Genomic DNA, 22,489 nt, shown 5'->3' on the forward strand with positions numbered 1-22,489 from the left:
GGGGTATGGAGAGAAGGCAGGCACAGGATACTGAGTTGGATGATCAGCCATGATCATATTGAATGGCGGTGCAGGATCGAAGGGCCGAATGGCCTCTACTCCTGCGCCTATTGTCTATGTTTCTAAGATAGTGCGAGGGTCTCCAATGAGGGAGATGGAGGCCAGGTACCTCCCACAGATAGACACAAATGCTGGAGTAGTTCAGCAGCTCACACTTCGCACAGACTTGTGGCTGAGGTTGGGCTGAGTTTACGAGGCGAGGGGGGGAGGGGGGGGGCGGGGATGTGACGCTGTGGTTCGTCCCCGTCACGACGCCACCTCCACGCGACGAGTTTTACCATCGTGTCCTGAAAATATTGCATTAGTTGACGGAACCTGTTCATTTGCACGTGAGGCTTTAGACTTCAGAGATACAGTGCGATTACTGACCCTTCGGCCCATCGAGCCCGTGCCGGCCAGCGATCGCCCCGTACACCAGCACTATCCGACGTACTTGGGCCAAACTTACCATGTTTACCATAGCCAATTAACCAACAAACATGCGCGTCTTTGGAATGTGGGAGGAAACGGGAGCACTCGGAGGGGGGTGGGGGGGGGGAGGAAACCCACACGGTCATGGGGAAAACGTACGAACTCCGTACAGGCAGAACCCAGAGTCAGGATCGAACCCGGGTCTCTGATGCTGTGAGGCAGCAACTCTACCGCTGGGCCACCGTTCTATTATTGTGTGTAGCTCTGCGCTGCCTGGTACAGTACTGGCTCTCAGCATCATCCTGTGATCGCAGCAACTGTTCCAGTCCAACAAGGCCAGTTTATTTGACAACTCTTGGCTGGCTATTACTCTCCTCTTTTTAAAAAATAGACACAGAGTGCTGGAGTAACTCAGCGGGTCAGGCAGCATCTATGGAGCGAAGGAAATAGGCAACGTTTCGGGACGAAACCCGTAAGGGTTTCGGCCCGAAACGTTGCCTATTTCCAGAAGGATTTCGGCCCGAAACGTTGCCTATTTCCTTAGCTCCGTGGGTCAGGCAGCATCTGTGGAGAACATGGATAGGTGACGTTTCACAGAGTGCTGGAGTAACTCAGCGGGTCAGGCAGCATCTGTGGAGAACATGGATAGGTGACGTTTCACAGAGTGCTGGAGTAACTCAGCGGGTCAGGCAGCATCTCTGGAGAACATGGATAGGCGTAGTTTCTCAGAGTGCTGGAGTAATTCAGTGGGTCAGGCAGCATCTGTGGAGAACATGGATAGGTGACGTTTCACAGAGTGCTGGAGTAACTCAGCGGGTCAGGCAGCATCTGTGGAGAACATGGATAGGTGACGTTTCACAGAGTGCTGGAGTAACTCAGTGGGTCAGGCAGCATCTGTGGAGAACATGGATAGGTGACGTTTCACAGAGTGCTGGAGTAACTCAGCGGCTCAGGCAGCATCTCTGGAGAACAGAGTTGGGACCAGAGGAGTTTGGTTCATCATTTAGCATTTTGTCTGACGTGATTTTCAATGCTAAAATATAGCTGCGATGGTGTCGAATCAGAGAGTTAGCCACTAGGATTAATGATATAAAATTGTGTAACCCTGGAGGGTGTGAGTTATAGGGAGAGGTTGAGCAGGCTGGGACTCTATTCCTTGGCACGCAGGAGGATAAGGGTTGATCTTATAGAGGTGTACAAAATCATGAGAGGAATAGATTGGGTAAAAACACAGTCTTTTACCCAGAGTAAAATCTCTGGGTAATCGAGAACCAGAAGACATAGGTTTATGTTGAGTGGGGAAAGATTTAACAGGAACACGAGGGGTAACATCTTTACACAGGGGGTGGTGGGTGTATGGAACGAGCTGCCAGAGGAGGTAGTTGAGGCGGGGACTATTAAGAGACATTTAGGCAGGTACAGGGATCGGATCGGTTTAGAGGGATATGGGCCAAATGCAGGCAGCTGGGACTAGTGTAGATGGGGCATGTTGGACGGCATGGACAAGTTGGGCCGAATGGCCTGATTCTACACTGGATGACTCGATGCTGTCTAATTATTATATGTGTGAGCGTATTGTGGAATATTGGATCAACATGAGGCACAAAGTGGTGCAGTAGCTCAGCAGAGAAGGAATGGGTGACGTTTCGGGTCGAGACCCTTCTTCAGACCGACCTGAAACGTCACCCATTCCTTCTCTCCAGAGATGCTGGCTGTCCCATTGAATTTTGTGTCTCCAGTTCAAACCAGCATCTGCAGTTCCTTAATACACATTGGATCAATGTGACGGGCTCTGTGCATTTTGTTGGCCCTGAGGGTTGAGATAGGTACCTGCATATCGGAACACTGTCGAAATATTGGGTTTTACTTACATCAGTGAAAACCCGCTGAAGTTTTCCTGACCACAAGTAATTGATGCAGGAAGATTGCTGCCGATGTTGGGGAAGTCCAGGACAAGGGGTCACAGCTTAAGGATAAGGGGGAAATCCTTTAAAACCGAGATGAGAAGAACTTTTTTCACACAGAGAGTGGTGAATCTCTGGAACTCTCTGCCACAGAGGGTAGTCGAGGCCAGTTCATTGGCTATATTTAAGAGGGAGTTAGATGTGGCCCTTGTGGCTAAGGGGATCAGAGGGTATGGAGAGAAGGCAGGTACGGGATACTGAGTTGGATGATCAGCCATGATCATATTGAATGGCGGTGCAGGCTCGAAGGGAAGAATGGCCTACTCCTGCACCTAATTTCTATGTTTCTATGTTCAGAATTTCTGATCAGAGCACCAGCGTATTTTTTTTAGCTTAGAATTAAGAACTTTAAGAATCCGTGTAAAATTGCCCAGGTTAGAAAATCTATTCAATAGATTCTTGAAGAAATCTATTTCAGAATACCTGAAATTGTTCAAGAAGGAAATGCAGATGCTGGAAAATCGAAGGTAGACATCGCTTGGCGATCGTTTCGCCGAACACCTCCGCTCGGTCTGCGTTAACCAACCTGACCTCCCGGTGGCCCAGCACTTCAACTCCCCCTCCCATTCCAAATCCGACCTTTCTGTCCTGGGCCTCCTCCGTGGCCAGAGTGAGCACCGCCGGATATTGGAGGAGCAGCACCTCGTATTCCGCTTGGGCAGCCTGCACCCTAGCGGCATAAATATTGAATTCTCCAATTTCCGGTAGCCCTTGCTGTCTCCTCCCCTTCTCAGCTCTCCCTCAGCCCTCGGGCTCCTCCTCTTCCTTTCTCCTTTCTTCTCCCCGACCCCACCCTCAATCAGTCTGAAGCAGCAGCATCTATGGAGCGAAGGAAATAGGTAACGTTTCGGGCCGAAACCCTTTGGGTTTCGACCCGAAACGTTGCCTATTTCCTTTGTGTTTCAGCCCGAAACGTTGCCTATTTCCTTTGGGTTTCAGCCCGAAACGTTGCCTATTTCCTTTGGGTTTCGGCCCGAAACGTTGCCTATCTCCTTCGCTCCATAGACGCTGCTGCACCCGCTGAGTTTCTCCAGCACTTTTGTCTACCTGATATTGTTTCGGTCATTGCCGGCTGAAATGGAGCAAAGCAGATAAAATGATTTTCCGTGTTGTGTAGAAATGTTAATCTTTGTATTTAATTTTGACTTTTAGGCCAAACAAATCTAAGCTGGTCCCCCCCGTTGCTGAAGCAACCTTAACTCTGGACGCAACAGGTATCTGTCAACTGGAAGTGATCATAATACAGAGACTGAGAAACCACAGGAAAAACACTTTGTGGCCTGAAGGTGGGTAGAGCCCAGTGTTTCTAGGGACTTGGCCAATAAGGCTGCCATGGCAGCTCTTGCCTCCGCTGACCTAAGTCAAATCTCAATAACGGAACAGACGGAGAATGCTTTAGAAGCCAAGTGGAAGGGGAAGGAGTCAAAGCCAAGGAGAGCCCTTGAGTGCCTGGTGTGCGGAGCGTTCTTCAGCAGTCTTGACAAACGTAAAGTTCATTCCTACTCTCACACAGGAGAGAGGCCCTACAAGTGCTCACACCCGGAGTGCACTAAAGCCTTTGTGTCCAAGTATAAACTTCTCAGGTATGGGAAGCTAAATGGGAAAACTGCCCTTAAAAACCTGTTTATCAAATGTATTTAATCCTTTGAGGACGCAACTATATAACTGTGTGATGTCTATGTCTTTTTTGTTTTTGTTTGGTTGACAAAATTTATTTTGTTTGGTTGACAAAATAGTTTTATTGGTCGGGGAGGGGGGGAGGAAATAAATTTGCAAATCCATTGTCAAATGCAATTGGTGCAATCAATGTTAATGATGGCAATTGATGTGTTTTTTGAACAATGTGGGTCAACCACTCCAAGTAAACGTTTCCGAGCTGTCGCTGCAGTCCTCAAAGGGTTAACTTGAATATATTCACCTCCTTCGCACCTTTGTGAGGGCTCTTGCAAACCATTTGCGAAAGAACACTTCACATCTGACCCATGCCTGCCCTGGCGACCTCTGCTTCAAGTAACGTCACGTAACACAGCAATGATATAATATGCTGCTTGGCTTCCTCTATCAACTAAGCACACCCCAAATTATTTCCTGGCACCCTCTTTTATTTCTCTTTTTGGGAAAAAAAAAAAATATATATATATATATATGTATGTGTGTGTGTATATATATATATTCTCTGTAAATTGTGCATTAAGGAGAACGCTAACATTAGTGGTTTCATTAGGAAACAATGTCAAACAGCCATCAGTCTATCATATTTCCATCCTGATGTTTTACACCAAGGTAGACGGAAATGCTGGACAAACTCAGCGGGTGAGGCAGCATCTACGGAGTGAAGGAATAGGTGACGTTTTGGGTCGAGACCCTTCTGACTGATGAAGGAATAGGTGACGTTGCGGGTCGAGACCCGAAAGGGTCTCGACCCGAAACGTCACCTATTCCTTCTCTCCGTAGATGCTGCCTCACCCGCTGAGTTTCCCCACCTTCGATTTTTCCAGCATCTGCAGTTCCTTCTTAAACATCTGGGCTTCACGCAGATCAGTCACGTCTTGCCGCTGCTGGACACGCCGGCAAGAAATACGTGCGTGCACATTGGCGGCATGCGATGGAGTTAGATCATGCATTGCTTCTGCCCTCCCCCCCCCCCCCCCCGGTGATACTGAGATGCAAAAACTCACGGCACTTTTTGTTGTAATATAATCCAGGAGAAACTATTTAAAAAAATCTCTTTACACATTTGGAGCTCAAAAAATTGTTGACGTTCGACCAAGGAGAAAATGAATGCACGAAAGACAACTGCAGGCTGGTCAATTCTAACCAGCAATCTCCATGGCCGCTCATCATTCTCAGGCAGTAAAATGACAGCAACAAATCATGTTTAGGAAATCTTGATGCCGCAGTGAGAAATCCAGTGAGCTTGGTGGGAATGGAAGCGAGTTTCTGATATTGTGCGGGCAAGTTTAGTTTAGAGATGCAGCGTGCAAACGGGCCCTTCGACCCACCGAGTCCGCGCCGACCAGTGATCCCCGCACATTAACACTCACTCACTCACTCACTCACTCACTCACTCACTCACTCACTCACTCACTCACTCACTCATTCACACTCACACAAGGGACAATTTTACACTTACACCAAGCCAATTAACCTACAGACCTGCACGTCTTTGGAGTGTGGGAGGAAACCTGGGAGATATCTCACGGGGAGAACGTACAAACTCCACACAGTCAGCACCCGTAGCCAGGATCGATCCCGGGTCTCTGGCGCTGTAAGTGCTGTAAGGCAGCAACTCTACCGCTGTGCCACACGATACGTTGTTTGGTGGCCTGGGGCGCGCTACGTTAGGCGGTGCTGGATGCCGTGGAGGCGTTTTGGAGATTTTTGGATGGCCACATGTGGATGTGGGATGTGGATTCTGTGCGGGCAGGTGAGGAGTTGGTCTCAGCATCATGGCCAGCACCGACTGTGTGGGCCGAAGGGCCTGTTGGTGTGCTGCACTCTTCCAGGTTTTATCATTAATTCTTGCACCTCTCAGAGGCAGCAATTTTAAAATGGAATGGATTGTTTCCAAGATCATCGGCAAGATTTTAGTTTTTGCACAATATTGAATAATAAACTCGACAATAAACCGTTCCCATTCTCTACCAGGTGGAATAAGAGTCAGGCCAAGTTTATTCGTCACATACACATACGAGATGTGCAGTGAAATGAAAAGTAGCAATGCTCGTGGATTGTGCAAAAAAAAAAACTACACAACAGAATGGAACAGAATCAGTAATTACATATTTGTGGGGGGAAAAAAGAAAAAACAGCAATTTAAAAAAGACGCTACACAACAGTAGAGTGGTTCAGTGAAGTTAGTCCCTGGTGAGAGAGGAGTTTACAGTCCTAATGACCTCTGGGAAGAAACTCCTTATCCGCTCCGTTTTCACAGCATGGCAACAGAGGCGTTTGCCTGACCGTAGCAGCTGGAACAGTCCGTTGCAGGGGTGGAAGGGGTCTCCCATGATCTTGTTGGCTCTGGAGTTGCACCTCCTGATGTATAGTTCCTGCAGGGGGGCGAGTGAAGTTCCCATAGTGCGTTCGGCCGAACGCACTACTCTCTGCAGAGCCTTCTTGTCCTGGGCAGAGCAATTCCCAAACAAGATGGTGATGTTTCCGGACAAGATGCTTTCCACAGCCGCTGAGTAGAAGCACTGAAGGATCCTCAGAGACACTCTGAATTTCCTCAATTGCCTGAGGTGGTAAAGGCGCTGCCTTGCCTTACTCACGAGTGCGGCAGTGTGTGATGTTTTATCATTTCAAGAGCTGTGAGAAGGATGCTAGGAGACGGCAAGGTGACTTGGATAGGCTGCGTGAGTGGGCAAATGCATGGCAGATGCAGTATAATGTGGATAAATGTGAGGTTATCCACTTTGGTGGCAAAAACAGGAAAGTAGACATATCTGAATGGTGGCCGATTGGGAAAAGGGGAGATGCAACGAGACCTGGGTGTCATGGTACACCAGTCATTAAAAGTAGGCAGTCTGAAGAAGGGTTTCGGCCCGAAACGTCGCCCATTTCCTTCGCTCCATAGATGCTGCTGCACCCGCTGAGTTTCTCCAGCACTTTTGTGTACCTATTAAAAGTAGGCATGCAGGTGCAGCAGGCAGTGAAGAAAGCGAATGGTATGTTAGCTTTCATAGCAAAAGGATTTGAGTATAGGAGCAGGGAGGTTCTACTGCAGTTGTACAGGGTCTTGGTGAGACCACACCTGGAGTATTGCGTACAGTTTTGGTCTCCAAATCTGAGGAAGGACATTATTGCCATAGAGGGAGTGCAGAGAAGGTTCGCCAGACTGATTCCTGGGATGGCAGGACTTTCATATGAAGAAAGACTGGATAGACTTGACATGTACTCGCTAGAATTTAGAAGATTGAGGGGGGATCTTATAGAAACTTACAAAATTCTTAAGGGGTTTGACAGGCTAGATGCAGGAAGATTGTTCCCGATGTTGGGGAAGTCCAGAAAAAGGGGTCACAGTTTAAGGATAAGGGGGAAATCTTTTAGGAGCGAGATGAGGAAAAAAAAATTCACACAGAGAGTGGTGAATCTCTGGAATTCTCTGCCACAGAAGGTAGTTGAGGCCAGTTCATTGGCTATATTTAAGAGGGAGTTAGATGTGGCCCTTGTGGCTAAAGGGATCAGGGGGTATGGAGAGAAGGCAGGTACAGGATACTGAGTTGGATGATCAGCCATGATCATATTGAATGGTGGTGCAGGCTCGAAGGGCCGAATGGCCTACTCCTGCACCTATTTTCTATGTTTCTATATGATCATTTTAAAAAAAAAGTGGAAGATCCTGTGGTCGGTGATACCCAAGGGACAACTCTTTAGAAGAAATATCCTTCCTTCAAGCCCTGGTTTGTGCTTAATTGTTTTAAAGTCTATTGTCCCTTGTACTGAGGTACAGTGAAAAGCTTTTGTTGCGTGCTAACCAGTCAGCGGAGATATAACGACACGCGATTACCATCGAGCCGTCCACAGTGTACAGACACATGATAAAGGGAATAAAGTGTAGTGCAGTAAGGTCATTGCGGGACAGGCAGCATCTCTGGAGAGAAGGAATGTGTGATGTTTCTGGTCGAGCCCTTCCTTCTCCTCCTGAGTTTGAAGAAGGGTCTCGACCCGAAACGTCACCCATTCCTTCTCTCCAGAGATGCTGCCTGTCCCGCTGAGTTACACCAGCGTTTTGTGTCTATCTTTGGTTGAAACCAGCATCTGCAGTTCCTTCATACACATCGTGCAATGAGGTCCCCTGATGAGAGATAGTCCGAGGGTCTCCAATGAGATGGATGGTAGCTCAGGTCTGCTCTCTGGTGGTTGTTGCCAGAATGGAGGAAACCCACGTGGTCACAGGGAGAGTGTACAAACTCCGCACATATAGCGTCGAGATCGAACCTGCCTCTCTGGTGCTGTGAGACAGCAACTCTACCTCTGCGCCACTCTGCCCTTCTATAAGCTGCAGGGCTGAGACTGTCCCTCTTTGCTGACACTACAGTTTCACTCTCTCCTCCTCTTCACCGCTCCTTCGTACATGGACATCCTCCGCCAGCATTAACCACTCGAATCCCCAGCTCCACACAGCTCTGTACACTGTACACTGCACTGTGTTTAAGAAGGAACTGCAGATGCTGGTTTAAACCGAATATAGACACAAAATACTGGAGTAACTCAGCGGGACAGGCAGCATCTCTGGAGAAAAGGAATAGGTGACGTGTTGGGTCTGGACGTCCTTCAGACATAATAAATTAGTAATAATAACCGACCTGATCTCCCGGTGGCTCAGCACTCCAACTCCCCCTCCCATTCCGAATCCGACCTTTCTGTCCTGGGCCTCCTCCATGGCCAGAGTGAGTCCCACCGCAAATTGGAGGAGCAGCACCTCATATTTCGCTTGGGTAGTTTGCACCCCGGCGGTATGAACATTGACTTCTCCAATTTCAGGTAGTCCCTGCTTTCTCCCTCCTTCCCCTCCCCTTCCCAGCTCCCCCACAGCCCACTGTCTCCGCCTCTTCGTTTCATCTTCCCATCCCCCCCACATCAGTCTGAAGAAGGGTCTCGACCCGAAACGTCACCTATTCCTTCGCTCCATAGATGCTGCCTCACCCGCTGAGTTTCTCCAGTATTTTTGTCTACCTTAGTAATATCATATGTATTGTTTTTCATATTATTTTAACAATGATTCAACATCTACTTAAAATTGCATGTTTGATGTGACCGCTGGATTCACAGAGTTCCAATGAGCTACGACGAGTTGTTCCGTAGACTAATTCCATGGTGAGGATTATTAGCAATTCAATAATTAGCATTAAATTATAATTCAATTTTAATTGAATGTTAAAACAAGGTCATTATGTAAAAGAATTTAAGAAACTAGGTAGACAAAAATGCTGGAAAAACTCAGCGGGTGAAGCAGCATTTATGGAGCGAAGGAAACGGGTGTCGAGACCCGAAACTTCATCTATTTCTTCGCTCCATAGATGCTGCCTCACCCGCTGAGTTTCTCCAGCTTTTTTGTCTACCTTTGATTTTTCCAGCATCTGCAGTTCCTTCTTAAAACATCTTAATAACAGTTTCTTCGTTGTTGAATAAATTTCAAATTGACCATGGATAGAGCCTGCACTTTGTGTCATCCAAGTTGATGGGACATGTGAGCATGTAGGGGCCCCAGGCTGTGTAGCCGTGAACCCATGTGGTCCACAGACACAAACAAGGTTGATGTGGTTTGAGGATTGTTTCCAGCTCCTGTCTAACGGGATTTTTTTCCAATAAAAGTTTGGATTTAAGTTGAAACAAATGAGAAGTTAAGGTGTTTAGTCCATTAAGAAACAGCAGATGCCAGAGTCTTGCGCACAACAACAAGTGCTGGAGGAACTCAGCAGGTCAAGCAGCATCTGTGAAGGTGTAACTCAGCGGGATAGGCAGCATCTCTGTACAGAAATAATGGGTGACGTTTCGGGTTGAGACCCGTATTCAGTCTCGACCTGAAACGTCACCCATTCCTTCTCTCCAGAGATGCTGCCTGTCCCGCTGAGTTACTCCAGCTATTTGTGTCTATCTTCGGTTTAAACCAGCATGTGCTGTTCCTTCCTACAGCATCTGTGGAGGTAATAGACTGATGATGTATTGGGTTGAGACCCTTCTTCAGACTGATGATTTGGCATCAGTCATCCAGAGTTTGGGGAGGGTTAGTTTGGTGTATTTTGTTACTGTGATGTGTGCCAAGGTCCAGTGAAGAACTTTGTTTGTTGCGCGCTGTCCAGTCAGCCGCTACATGGCTACATCACTACAGGCTCGAGGTGACCACACTGCGATAGGTTAGAAGGATGAGGGGGATCTTATAGAAACATATAAAATTATAAAAGGACTGGACAAGCTAGATGCAGGAAAAATGTTCCCAATGTTGGGCGAGTCCAGAACCAGGGGCCACAGTCTTAGAATAAAGGGGAGGTCATTTAAGACTAAGGTGAGAAAAAACTTTTTCACCCAGAGAGTTGTGAATTTGTGGAATTCCCTGCCACAGAGGGCAGTGGAGGCCAAGTCACTGGATGGATTTAAGAGAGAGTTAGATAGAGCTCTTGGGGCTAGTGGAGTCAAGGGATATGATGAGAAGGCAGGCACGGGTTATTGATAGGGGACGATCAGCCATGATCACAATGAATGGCGGTGCTGGCTCGAAGGGCCGAATGGCCTCCTCCTGCACCCATTTTCTATGTTTCTATGTAATGGCATTTCGGACGGGTTTCCTTTAGGGTCGGGTGGCAAACAGGGTCTGTTTCAGCTGTGGTGCCTGGACATTGTCAAATCTCACGGGTAATGGCCACTTATGGAGATGACAGATGTTCCAGACTCCCTGTGGAAGAGAAAGATTGAACTGTGAGGTGATGGCAATGAAGGATGAGCTTGGCATTGATAATTTGGAAAGGGAGCACAAATTAGCCCATAACAGAAGGTGAAAGGAAGAGCTATTTCCAGCAGCAGGCAGATCTGGTTGATATTTCAACCCAGTTTGCAAATGCAATTTGACAGCCCAGATGCTTTGAAATGTCAGATGGCGTAATCTTTTGACCATCCCTTGGGGCCCCCAGGTCTCTGCACTAGTGTCTACTGATCTCTCATCTCCACCCCTTTGCTACTGTGCATCGTGTCGGCACCCCCCCACCTCGCTCTGCATGGCTTCACCCTCCACCTCGCCCACAACTTTGTTTTACTGGTTGGCTCCATTACTAATATTACCACGGGTGCAATTGTCCGACAAAAAGTGGCATCCCTCTCTCAGGTCATCATATGGTTTGCATTTCTGAATAACTCCTGGAAAAATACATTGTTAACAAAAACATGCGGAAAATATACATTTGTATAGTTATTACGTAAAAATGTTTTCCTGTTTTAATTTCAAAATGGTCTCTTAATATGTAGCATCTTGTGTGAATTATAAAACTGCATTGTGTTCTAAAATTAAGAATGTATTGTGAATTGAAAGGATTCTTTTTTTAAAGTTATTGAACTAGCTTTTTTGTTTTTAAAGTTAGTGGTAAATTGATCGAATGGGATCACATTGCTAATTATTTTTTTAAATAGATCAGGAACTGCTTGCAATCCTGATTTGTGTTCACTTTTGATTTTAATCCAGGCACATGGCCACACATTCGCCGCAGAAAATACACAAGTGCACCTACTGTGAAAAGATGTTTCACCGTAAAGATCACCTGAAGAACCACCTTCAGACCCACGACCCGAACAAAGAAGCCTTCAAGTGTGAAGAGTGCGGCAAGAACTACAACACCAAGCTGGGCTACAAGCGCCACCTGGCCCTCCACGCAGCCACTAACGGCGACCTGACCTGCAAGGTGTGCCTGCAGACGTTCGAAACCACCGAGGTCTTGCTCGAGCACCTGAAAACCCACTCGGGCAAATCGTCGGGTGGGGTGAAGGAGAAGAAACACCAGTGCGACCACTGTGACCGGCGGTTCTACACGCGCAAGGATGTCCGGAGGCACATGGTTGTCCACACGGGCAGGAAGGACTTCCTCTGTCAGTACTGTGCCCAGCGCTTCGGTCGGAAGGACCACCTCACCAGACACATGAAGAAGAGCCATTCGCAGGAGCTGCTGAAGATTAAGACTGAGCCGGCTGACATGATGGGTCTGATTCACTGCAGTCCGCCCGTGACGATCAAGGAAGAACACACTCCCATGATGTGCATGGCTTCTAAAGAGACGGCCGGCAAGCCGTTCACGAGTCTGCCAATGAGCATGTACAGTTCACACATTCAAGCCATGACAAACTCAGGCTCGTCGCACAGCCTGGTAGCTAGTTCTCTAGCGATGGGAATGGGTTGTCAGATGGACACTGTGTCATCCATACATTCAGCACCTCAACCCCACTCTAAGTATCAGATTGGATCTACCTCATATGCCACTGGCTTGCCCGACAAGCCAACAAAAATTGAGATGGAAAGCTACTTAATGGACTTGCACAGCAGTTTGCCACTTTCGTCCCACGAGTCGGCGCCAGCGAAGGTCGGCTTAGATTCCCAAAGCGGATCTCTGGATGACATGTCCGGGGAACATTTGCTCTCCAAAGGCCCGGCTATAATTACTGAATCCCTCTGCACAGCAAACATGGATTTCTCCCATTTGCTGAGCTTTTTACCACTGAACCACCCGGCGTACAACACGCCCGTCTCGGCCGGGGGCCTGGTGATGGGTTACGCGCAGAGCGAACCCCAATCCTTGCTCGCCTCCCTCCAGCCGCAACTGCAGGACTCCCAGGGATCAGGGAACGGCCTTAGTCTCGGGCCCCTTCACCCACTGTCCCCAGTCTTCACCTCCAGTCTGAGTACGACCACACTGCCACGTTTCCACCAGGCCTTCCAGTGACCCGACGTGGGATTTACCGTTGAGTAATCTGGGCTCGGGGTGGAGTTTACTCAAACGCGCACAACCTTCGCAAACTCGAAAGGAAGCCAACGCTTCGATGAGGCGATTTCCGTTGAAACATAATTATTGGAGTTTATTAAATCCGTTAGCAACTGGGGCATTCACACTCTTAACATGGATATAAATTCACATGGGGACTGCGTATATCAGAACTCAGAGAAGTGGATGAGTTTTAATGTGAAAATTACTCCCCAGCTCGCTAAATGCTTCATACGTTTATTTTTTTGGTCGACATTCATTGGAGATCTGTTACAAATGTAAAGTATTTCCATAAGCTAAATGTGTCGGAAGGAACTGCAGATGCTGGCTTAAACCATAGGCACACAATGCTGGAGTAACCCAGCAGGACAGGCAGCATCTCTGGAGAGAAGGAATGGGTGACGTTTCAGGTCGAGACCCTTTTTCAGAAGAAGGGTCTCGACCCAAAGCATTCCTTCTCTCCAGAGATGCTGCCTGTCCCGCTGAGTCACTCTGGCATTTTGTGTCTATCCGTGAGCTAAATGTCTGAGAGGTAGAATTTTTGGGAGAGGTTAGTGAAGGATGGGAAAAATTAATGTAGTTATTATGACATAATGCAAATACGTTAGCCTCTGCTTGGCCAGCTGCCCAAATTGTGCTTTTTATAAAGGAAATATTCCGCCCAGAATAAAACCTCTAAGTAACGGGAGCTTTTTGCATGGTCCGATTGTGCCCATAATGTGAATTGTCAAAATAATCTTCCACAAATTCAGACACTTTGTACATACTGACTTGCTAATTCTCACATTGTCATTCAAAAAGACAGAGCATAGATATTGCTGTAAGTAATATCAGTAGGTATATGCTCTCTTATTTTTAAATGGTAGCATTAACCTAGTCGAGGCAGGTTAACATAGCATTCAGAAATAATCCTTATGGACACTAAGTTAAGAATGTTCGTAACAATAATACTAGCCTTATTTTATTAGTTAGAATGGCACTTGTCATTCTGGGGTTTCCAAAACCTGCCATGATTTGAATCCTATTTATTTTTTGATAGGAAAGCACCGGTTTTAACTTTCATGTCAAACATTTCTTGTGTCGGTAGCAGCCATTAATTTATATGTACACTTTAACCCATGGTCGATGCATTAATAAAATTACCTTCCTTACTCTGTTGCACTGAGCGACCACACAGCAAATCTGCGGAGAGTTTTGAACAGTAATGTTAGCTCACTTACGGCACAGCAAGAACGGGCAAAAGGTGTTTTTTAAAAATAAAAGTCAGTAGTTATGAATTCTGCTGCTGATTTATATAGGGTACAGATTAAGCACCTCAGTAATAATTTTCTAAACCAAGGAACACTCCTCCCTTGTGTTAAGTACTGAAAATGCATTTCTCACCAGAGTTATCATCTGCCAACAGTATTTAACGGAAAAGACAAGGTAGATGGCACAGACAGTTTCTTACAAAAAAAGGTACGCACATCACACAGCTAGCTGTCTGATCAACGTCTGATGCTGATTTTTACACAAGTCTGGGTTTACTTTGCTAACATTTACTGCCGTTTTTTTTTTGCCTCCAGATTTGTAGCACAATTAAAATATAGCTTTTTGAATAAAATGTAATGTCATAATAGCCAGTATGTAAATCTGTGTGTGCTGGAGTTTCCCTTCAACACTAATCTTGTTCAAGACACACTAAACACGCCCAACTCACACCTTATGGGGAGGTATCACAGTGGCTTAATTATAACGCAGTTGCTTCTAATATTTTAATCATCCTGCCTTTTACACCCGAGTAATAATCCAAAAATGTTTTTGTTTATCCGTTTAAACCCCAAATGTATCTTCAAAAGACATTATCTCTGTATAAATAATATAAAGCATATCTTAGAAAATTTAGCTCCAATTAAGTAGTTCAACACAAGCTAATTGAATTCTTAACTGTTTTCTTCAAGAGAGCATTGTTGGCTTGTAGACATAGTAAACTTAAAAAATCACTGAATATCTCTAAATCTTCATTTAGTGAGTATGTACTTTGAAAATATTGTATCTTTTCCTTGTATTTAGGAGCTGCGAGATCTAGAAAGAATACAGAACAGGGTGTTTGATTTAAGAACACCCGCATTATATTAAGTCAGGGTCTCAAAAGATTTTTATGTTGTGCTTGTGTTTTAATGTATAGATTTTAGTCTGTTACTACCTTGCCTCTCCTGACAGTGCCTTATTCTGGCCACTTGAGGCTTGGAGCTAGTTGATCCATTGTTTCCGTTTGTTTTTAATTGAGAGGACCTCTCAAAGACACAACACACCACCTCATGTATGTTTGTTGCTATCGAACCTAGGAGAAAAACCAAACCAGGCTTACAATGAATAGAAAGGACATCCCCACACCTGCATTGAAACAATGTTTTACTGCTGACTGACCTGCAAACATTTTTTTTTTCAAATTCTCCAGTCTGAAGAAGGGTTTTGGCCCGAAACGTCACCCATTTCCTTCGCTCCATAGATGCTGCCTCACCCGCTGTGTTTCTCCAGCATTTTTGTCTACCTTCAAATTCTCCACAGCTAGTTGTTGTCAGCTAAAAGCTTAACTTGTGAAACAAACATATGTATAAAATGTGGTCTTTGGGTAATTAGGGCTGAATAATATCACTGCCAAATGATTGTACTGAGGAATTCTTATGGAATTTCCTTTATTGTCGATCAGAATTTGGGTAAATGGTCCCAGCAATAGGGCAGTACGACACAGTATTTCCAGTTTTCACTTCTTTGAGAAGAAACTAATATGAAGGCACATGGTATGAACAGGAAAATTTGGTGCCATGCTTCAATCATCTTTGCAACAAAACTGTTTCCGTGGCCAATAGTTTGGAATGAAATGTGTTGAGAATTGTGCTTCCCGGTGGATGGCTAATTCTCGGCTATCCTTAATGTCTTGTACTAAGGACGGCACAGTGGCACAGCTGCTAGAGCTACCACCTCCCACCACCAGAGACCGGGTTAGATCCTGACAGCGGGTGCTGTCTGTGTGGAGTTTGCACGTTCTTCCCAGTGGGTTTCCTGCCACGTCCCAAGACGTGCGGGTTTGCAGGTTAATTGGCCCTCTGTAAATTGCCCCTAGTGTGCGGGGAGTGGATGAGTAAATGACACAACATAGAACTAGTGTGAACGGGTGATCGATGGTGGTTGTGGGCCGAAGGACCTGTTTCCGTGCTGTATCTCTAAACTTAAAAAAAAGCTGACCACCTGGCAGATTATCCAGACAATTGGACATTGTTCCCAACACGTCTTCAATGCAATCTTTTTAGATGCTGCACAGTATTACAATACATTTGCCAGTAAGTTTAACCAGAGAGCAGGAAATATCTCCAATGAGCCTCAATGCCCAATCTTTGGGATTTTGGATCGATCACTTAGAGGATTATCAAAATGTTATTGCAAAAACGAAATATATATATATTGGCACTGGTGAATAACTGCAGTGACCAAATATTATTTTTCATTGAACTTGTTTCCTGTGTTCATTGTAAGCCTCTCGGCTGGTTATTTTACTATGTTCTAGCACTTTCAGAAATCTTTATGGGAGAATATCTCTTCAGCACCATAAACTGCTAATTAATCTTTTATAACGTGCCGTTTTGTTAGATGTTTTAGTATTATGATAGAGCATTACAATGTTTTTTTTTTGTATTACTACCATTCAGCTGCTCGTTCTTTGATACTTGGGATATCGGATGCATAAATCAACTTTATTGGCCAAACTAGATTCTCACCTGAATCTTTTTGTTCGGGCCCGAGAGGTGGAGTCGCCGATTTTTAAGAATTGCTTACATTATTCAAACGTTTATTAACCATATTTCGGAGGCGTACAAGTTCAGTAGTGATTTATACATCGGATAACCCAAAAGTCGATGTGCTTCCATAGTTGCACAATTTCTCTGTATTTTGTACAGTTCTTTTACAGTTAAGAGTATCATCTATATTTGTACTGATATTTTCGGACTGAATGAAAGCAGATCAAGGTAAAGAAATTTGCCCATTTTATATTTTTTCAAAAAATAAAACGTGCCTGCACCAAACTGAAGTGAATTATAACTTGGGGAACGTAGGCACACTCATCCTGTTGGTATTTGCTGGATATTTTTCTGCTTTGGATAACCGAGGACTAGAACTGTTCTGCTTTCTCAGAAAGCACTAATCCCTATCTCAATCTACCGTGTGCCATGATGACTCACCTAGGACTAAAGTGAATGTGCAATGACAATTGACGTGTGGAGTACACACACACAGTCAACAGATCGTTGGTTAAAGTCGGAAAGAACTTCAATCCATTTCTGTCCTTTATACATTGTATAGTAAAATGTTGTTTTTTTTTGCTGCATTTTGTTTTTTAAAGTTACTCCATTCTGTCATGACAGGATGTTTACTGCATATGGTAATCATTATTTTTATATAGCATTTTATTTACATACGACTGGTATTTGTACAAATGTAATTCAGGTTAATAGCAACATCATCACATTTTTACAGGACCGTTTTCAGGTTGCTGCAGCTGAATTTGATGGACATTTATTGGTAGACCCAAAGAAGTACGACAGCAAACATATTTTACGTATTGTACATTATACATTGCTTCCATGTTACTTTTGAACAATTAAACAAAGGAGCTTGAACTGCTAACTGTTCATTATTTACATTTGTTCCAATTCTTTCAGAAGACAGACATGATTGAGGGATGCATGAGCTTAGCATAAGACCTCTTTGCTTTTGATTTTATATTCAGTTGGCATTCAGGTGCTATTGGAAGCTGTTATGGTGTATGTATCAAACTCTTAACTTCACCGCCAAGTTTATGTGTTTTGTCAGTCTTTCCACCGTCAGCTGTTAAGATCCTCCTAGCTACACAAGGTAAGGTCATTGTCTATGGATCGTAATAAGAGTAAGAACAGGGCGCATGTGTTTTTATTCCACTTTCCACACAATCCACTAACCTAGTCTGGCTTAAACTTTCTTTACGGGCACCTTTGATTTTGGAGAAATTGGCACAAGTCTGCACTAGGTGTTTTCTTTAAGGCATTCCTGATATACGTTTAACCAGAACGTCAACATAATTAAAGGCAATCCGCCTTGTGAATCAATGAGCTAAACTAGCGTTCAACTGTGAGTGTAGGGTGGCCAGAGTTCAGGTGTTTTTGTAGATTGGCCTGATGATGGTGTAACAGCTTTCAGAGTTGCCAATCATTTAAGTTTGCACTAACAGCCCCCTTAAACAAAAGGAGGGAATGAGTCTTGGGTCTTACGGCTTCTGGCAGCTTTTTACTTTCATGCAGGGATTGCAAAAAGCTGCCGTGGGACCCACTATTCTTCCGGCACGCCTTGACCATAAATTTGTGCGCTGAATCTCGAGTGGAAGATTTGTACTTGCATCATACTCGGTCGGGTATGAGAAACAAAACAAGATTGCAGGCCTATTGTCTTAGGTGGGGTGGTTGCCAACGCATTAAAATCCAGTTTAAGTTGCTCAACAAAATATTAAACGATGGCTTTAAGATGCAAGTTGGAGAAATTAACTAAATGTTTCCTACTTTGAACACAAGTGCAGGCACCTTGCACTTTATGCATGTTTGATTTGTGTTATTTGGAATAATGTGCTTGTGGGATGAATGGCAATGACTGATTTTCGGGCTCGTATTTTTTAAATAACACATTCAGATTTGCGGCCGTGTATACCTTTAATTTACGCTTCTTGAGATGAGCGCTGTTTTTCAAGAACGTAACCCCTGTGTAAGACACGAGGTGCCTTTACAGAGAATCAGTACATACATCTTGCCTCTTCCTTAAATTAAATGAACATTTTACAACACAGACTTTTGGCTCAAGTAAGTACTGGTCAATTTTTTATCTTTAAAATGTGTATTTACATTGATAAAATGCATATTAGTGATTTTCCTCCCTGCACATGGGACAAGTTCAGACTTTACAGGACAGGTAGTCTGTTATAACGTGATAGTTGCGGCACTACAACAACCCCATTGTAGAAAATAGGGTTGTGAAAACTATAGTGTGAATGGGGAAGAGGGGGGTTTAGAGCTCGATGGCATCAGACTCGCAATAGCAAAGTTATTTCCCCACAGGATTTACAAAAACAATAGCTATAAGTTTAATTTTGTTGTTGTAAGCTAAAAATACTGAAGGCTGTATGTTACATAGTTTAATGGAGTATCACTGCCCAAGTGTCGATAGCAATGGACATCTGTGGTGAAACCAGCAGTCTTCTTGACAGACAATGGTGTCTGATTACTGCAGGAAGATTATATGAAAATAGTTGTTATTGAGGATGGGTCTTGACATGAAACGTCACCCATTCCTTCTCTCCAGAGATGCTGCCTGTCCCGCTGAGTTACTCCAGCATTTTGTGTCTATCTTTAGTTGTTTTTTTCTCTACCTAGACTTTTCCCCCCACAAGACGGCTGTTTTTCCACCCCGTGCCAATTTCCGAAGCAAATTTTAAGTGGTTCTATAGTTCCCAATTGAAATTTTCTTTAATCACCAATTTGTCCCACCCAGCCACCCAGCTCATCAATCATCTTGTTTCCATAATAATAATCTGCTGTAGCAGAACTACTATATTTCTGATGTATACTGTCTTCTTTCCAGTTAAGGCAGTGCCAGCCTTCCAATTGCAAAGGATTTTTTTTTTCTGTCCACAGAGTGCTCTATTCTTAAGTTGAGATTTTCTGTGAGCTAAAGGCAGAATAGCTTCTACAATGTACATAAACTGCTCAAGTTAAATGAACATCTGTACAGATGACTGAGTTTGAATGGCATTAGATGCAGGCCCGTGTACATAGAAAGCATAAATGTGCCGAGAATAGAATATGCAAGTATCTTCTACCCTTCAGGCTCCAATTTCTACTCTCTGGTTTCTCTTTACGTCTCTACAGCCAGAGAAATTTCCCAACTCTTCTGAAGCTGCAGATCTACAGAGCCAGCTGTACATATACTTACTCAAATGACTGGAAGACTAGTAAAAATGTGTTGCAGGGGGTGACGTGTTGTGTTTGAGGGAAGGAGGCTGGAGATCGAGCTCTTATCACGATGCAATAATACAAAGGAATGAAAGGCGTAAACTTGAGACCTGCCCAGCTTTCAAAACGTTGGGGTGTTCAGAGTTAACGGTGGAAGATGGACGTGTGGTCTATCAGAGTCTGCAACATTTGATGAACTGGCAACAAGTGGACACTGTCCCTCCGACGAGGTGAAAAGATTGAGATATTTTACAACCACCTATTTAAAATTGATTGGGTAGTGAGTCTGCAATTTTCAAGACTTAAACGCAGTATATTATATTTCAGTTGGGATTTGTGTAAGTGGGAACCCGCTAAGTCGCTGAACCCGCTGGATCATACTAAACTCCCACTCAGAAAAATGGGTATGCTGAGCATGAGTCTATGTCCCCGATTTACTAAAGCAATTCATGCAGCACAATTTCCTACAGATTCAAGATCTGAAGCATTATGGAAAAAGCACAAATCACCACTGCAGCTAATGTAAAGGAAAATGTACATATTTTTATACTGCTTATTATATGAAGAATAACATGCCTTTGGGAACAATTACATAATACTTACAGTGCCCATGACCAGAAAGCAAAAGTACAAAATTGTTTTATTTACACCATTGCAAGAAAGTCACAAATCAAATGAATCCCATGGAACCGCTGAAGAAAAATAATCGAATGCAGCATTTAAATATTTAGAAATGTATAAAATTCAAATCACTGTAAACTTCGTAACCCCTTTTTCCGGGCTATTTCACCACTAATTGAGGAAAAATGTACAGATAAAGCAGATCTATTGATTAATTGTCAAACAGCCCCAAAAAAAGGTTGGTGGTGTGTGTGTGCCCTGGATGAAGTCAGTGCAGTGTTTAGCAACACCCCAACAACGGACTGTGGACGCCACAACAAACTTCTCTCACTGTTTTCATTTTCTTATCTATTTCAATCACGTGTTGTTCAAATGCAATAATGCAACACGTCTATCTTTCTACATGTTGTAAATTCACTGGCGATGAAAGGGACCTGGGGGGGGGGGGGGGGGGGAGAAAAAAATGTAAAAAGCCAATCAGTGCCATGGAGTAGACTCCTTGCTTCGTCACACATGCACTACATTAAGGGGAAAGTGCAAGATTTGTTTTCAGAATGCTATTTTGCAGGCTTCAAATTATCAATATTCCACGGAGACCAAGATAAAATAATTTTAAAATGGTGAAGCCTTTACTAGTTCTACAGAATTTCTCAAATATGCCTGTATACATATTCACACCTACAGTCTAAGGTGCAAACCAAAACACTAGTCACTAGTGATTTTAAAACCACTTCTAGAACCACCAAACCTGCAGCCATTTTTAAAATGCACCCCTAGTAATTTAAAAGGCTTCTGTTTGTTCCAAGCACTGGGGGAGAGGGAAATGATCTACATCTGAACAAAGTTTTTTTTTTTGGTGTTTCGTCCACTGGCTCAAATGCAACTCTGGTGATCCATGCTCACACACACGGTGCTCTTTAAGTGCTTGTTCAAATATTGTGAGCGAGTGGGAAATCCATAAGCATTTCATCCCAGGACACTCCCAACAGCCTGGCCTTCCTCACTAAAGCAATCAAACAGAATGGACATTGTCTTTTGAATGATAAAATATTTGAGTAAACTAGGTCACCCTGGCACTTTGAGTTGCATGTATTCTTATACAAAAAGAAATCTTCACATTAATAGAGCTGCATTCAAAGTACAAGTGATGGATTTATTCTTATCGGACAAAAATGGCAATTGATAAACTAGGACCTCTGGTTACAAGGTACCTCTCTCTATCTGTACACAACCTTCATTCTCCTACTTAACTGTAAAACACATGAACATGGCTGCTTAAGAAGCAAACAAATATTTCCAGTCATGGATTTTTAAAGTGCCTGGCACTTAATAATCAACGTGATATGAAATCTAACTGTTCTTTATGTGGAATAATCACAATAAAATGGGAACAAAGCTGGGATAACTATTTCCTCAAAGAAAAAAGACATGTATGCAGCATTCTATGTCTGTTGCTCTCCAAAAAGGGCATGTTTTCCAAATCTAACTGAAATATAAAATCCACCTCTTATAAACACATCATTGCCCACTCACACCAAAAGTGAACATCGTGCAATTTTACCCAAGGAATTTTTCAAAATAATAATCTTCAGAATCAAGAGATGCTCGTCAACACGTTCATAAACATTTATAGTTGGAAGGCCCACCGTAAACAAACGCCTCGTCGGGCTTGGCCCCTCAGTCTATTTTCACAGCCGCATAGATTTTCCGGATGAACATGTATGCGGCGTAAAATCCGATCGTTCCAGTCAGCAGCCAAAAGGACAGCACCATCAGGGTCGTGTAGCCAAAATAGAGCAACGATGGGATGAACTCGACAATATCCAACTGGGAAAAAATACATTTAGTGTTTAGAACACAGAGCGGGGCCACCAGGGAACAGGCCCTTCGGCCCACAATGTCTGTGCCGAACATGATGCCAAAGTCAACTCTTATTGGCCTGGTACAATCCACATCC

The 22,489-nt window shown here is 44.2% G+C and overlaps 2 protein-coding genes across 4 annotated transcripts in view; one reads left to right on the top strand and one right to left on the bottom strand.

Moving 5' to 3' along the window:
- LOC116986144 (zinc finger protein PLAG1-like) overlaps nucleotides 1–13,290 on the top strand; it is a 57,961-nt gene extending 44,671 nt beyond the window's left edge. The window contains exons 3-4 of one of the 3 annotated variants that reach the window (XM_033041338.1): nucleotides 3,588–3,721; nucleotides 11,611–13,290. In XM_033041338.1, coding sequence (XP_032897229.1) covers nucleotides 11,615–12,859 — 1,245 coding nt within the window. In that variant the 5' untranslated portion in view covers nucleotides 3,588–3,721; nucleotides 11,611–11,614 and the 3' untranslated portion in view covers nucleotides 12,860–13,290. The other 2 variants (XM_033041337.1, XM_033041339.1) reach the window with 2 other exon arrangements.
- Nucleotides 13,291–17,325: 4,035 nt separating this feature from the next.
- tm9sf4 (transmembrane 9 superfamily member 4) overlaps nucleotides 17,326–22,489 on the bottom strand; it is a 53,309-nt gene continuing 48,145 nt past the window's right edge. The window contains exon 18 of the mRNA XM_033041336.1: nucleotides 17,326–22,359. Coding sequence (XP_032897227.1) covers nucleotides 22,210–22,359 — 150 coding nt within the window. The 3' untranslated portion in view covers nucleotides 17,326–22,209. The remainder of the gene's footprint in view (nucleotides 22,360–22,489) is intronic.

Source organism: Amblyraja radiata, chromosome 23, assembly GCF_010909765.2.
Source record: "Amblyraja radiata isolate CabotCenter1 chromosome 23, sAmbRad1.1.pri, whole genome shotgun sequence".
In the NCBI taxonomy this organism is placed as follows: domain Eukaryota; kingdom Metazoa; phylum Chordata; class Chondrichthyes; order Rajiformes; family Rajidae; genus Amblyraja; species Amblyraja radiata.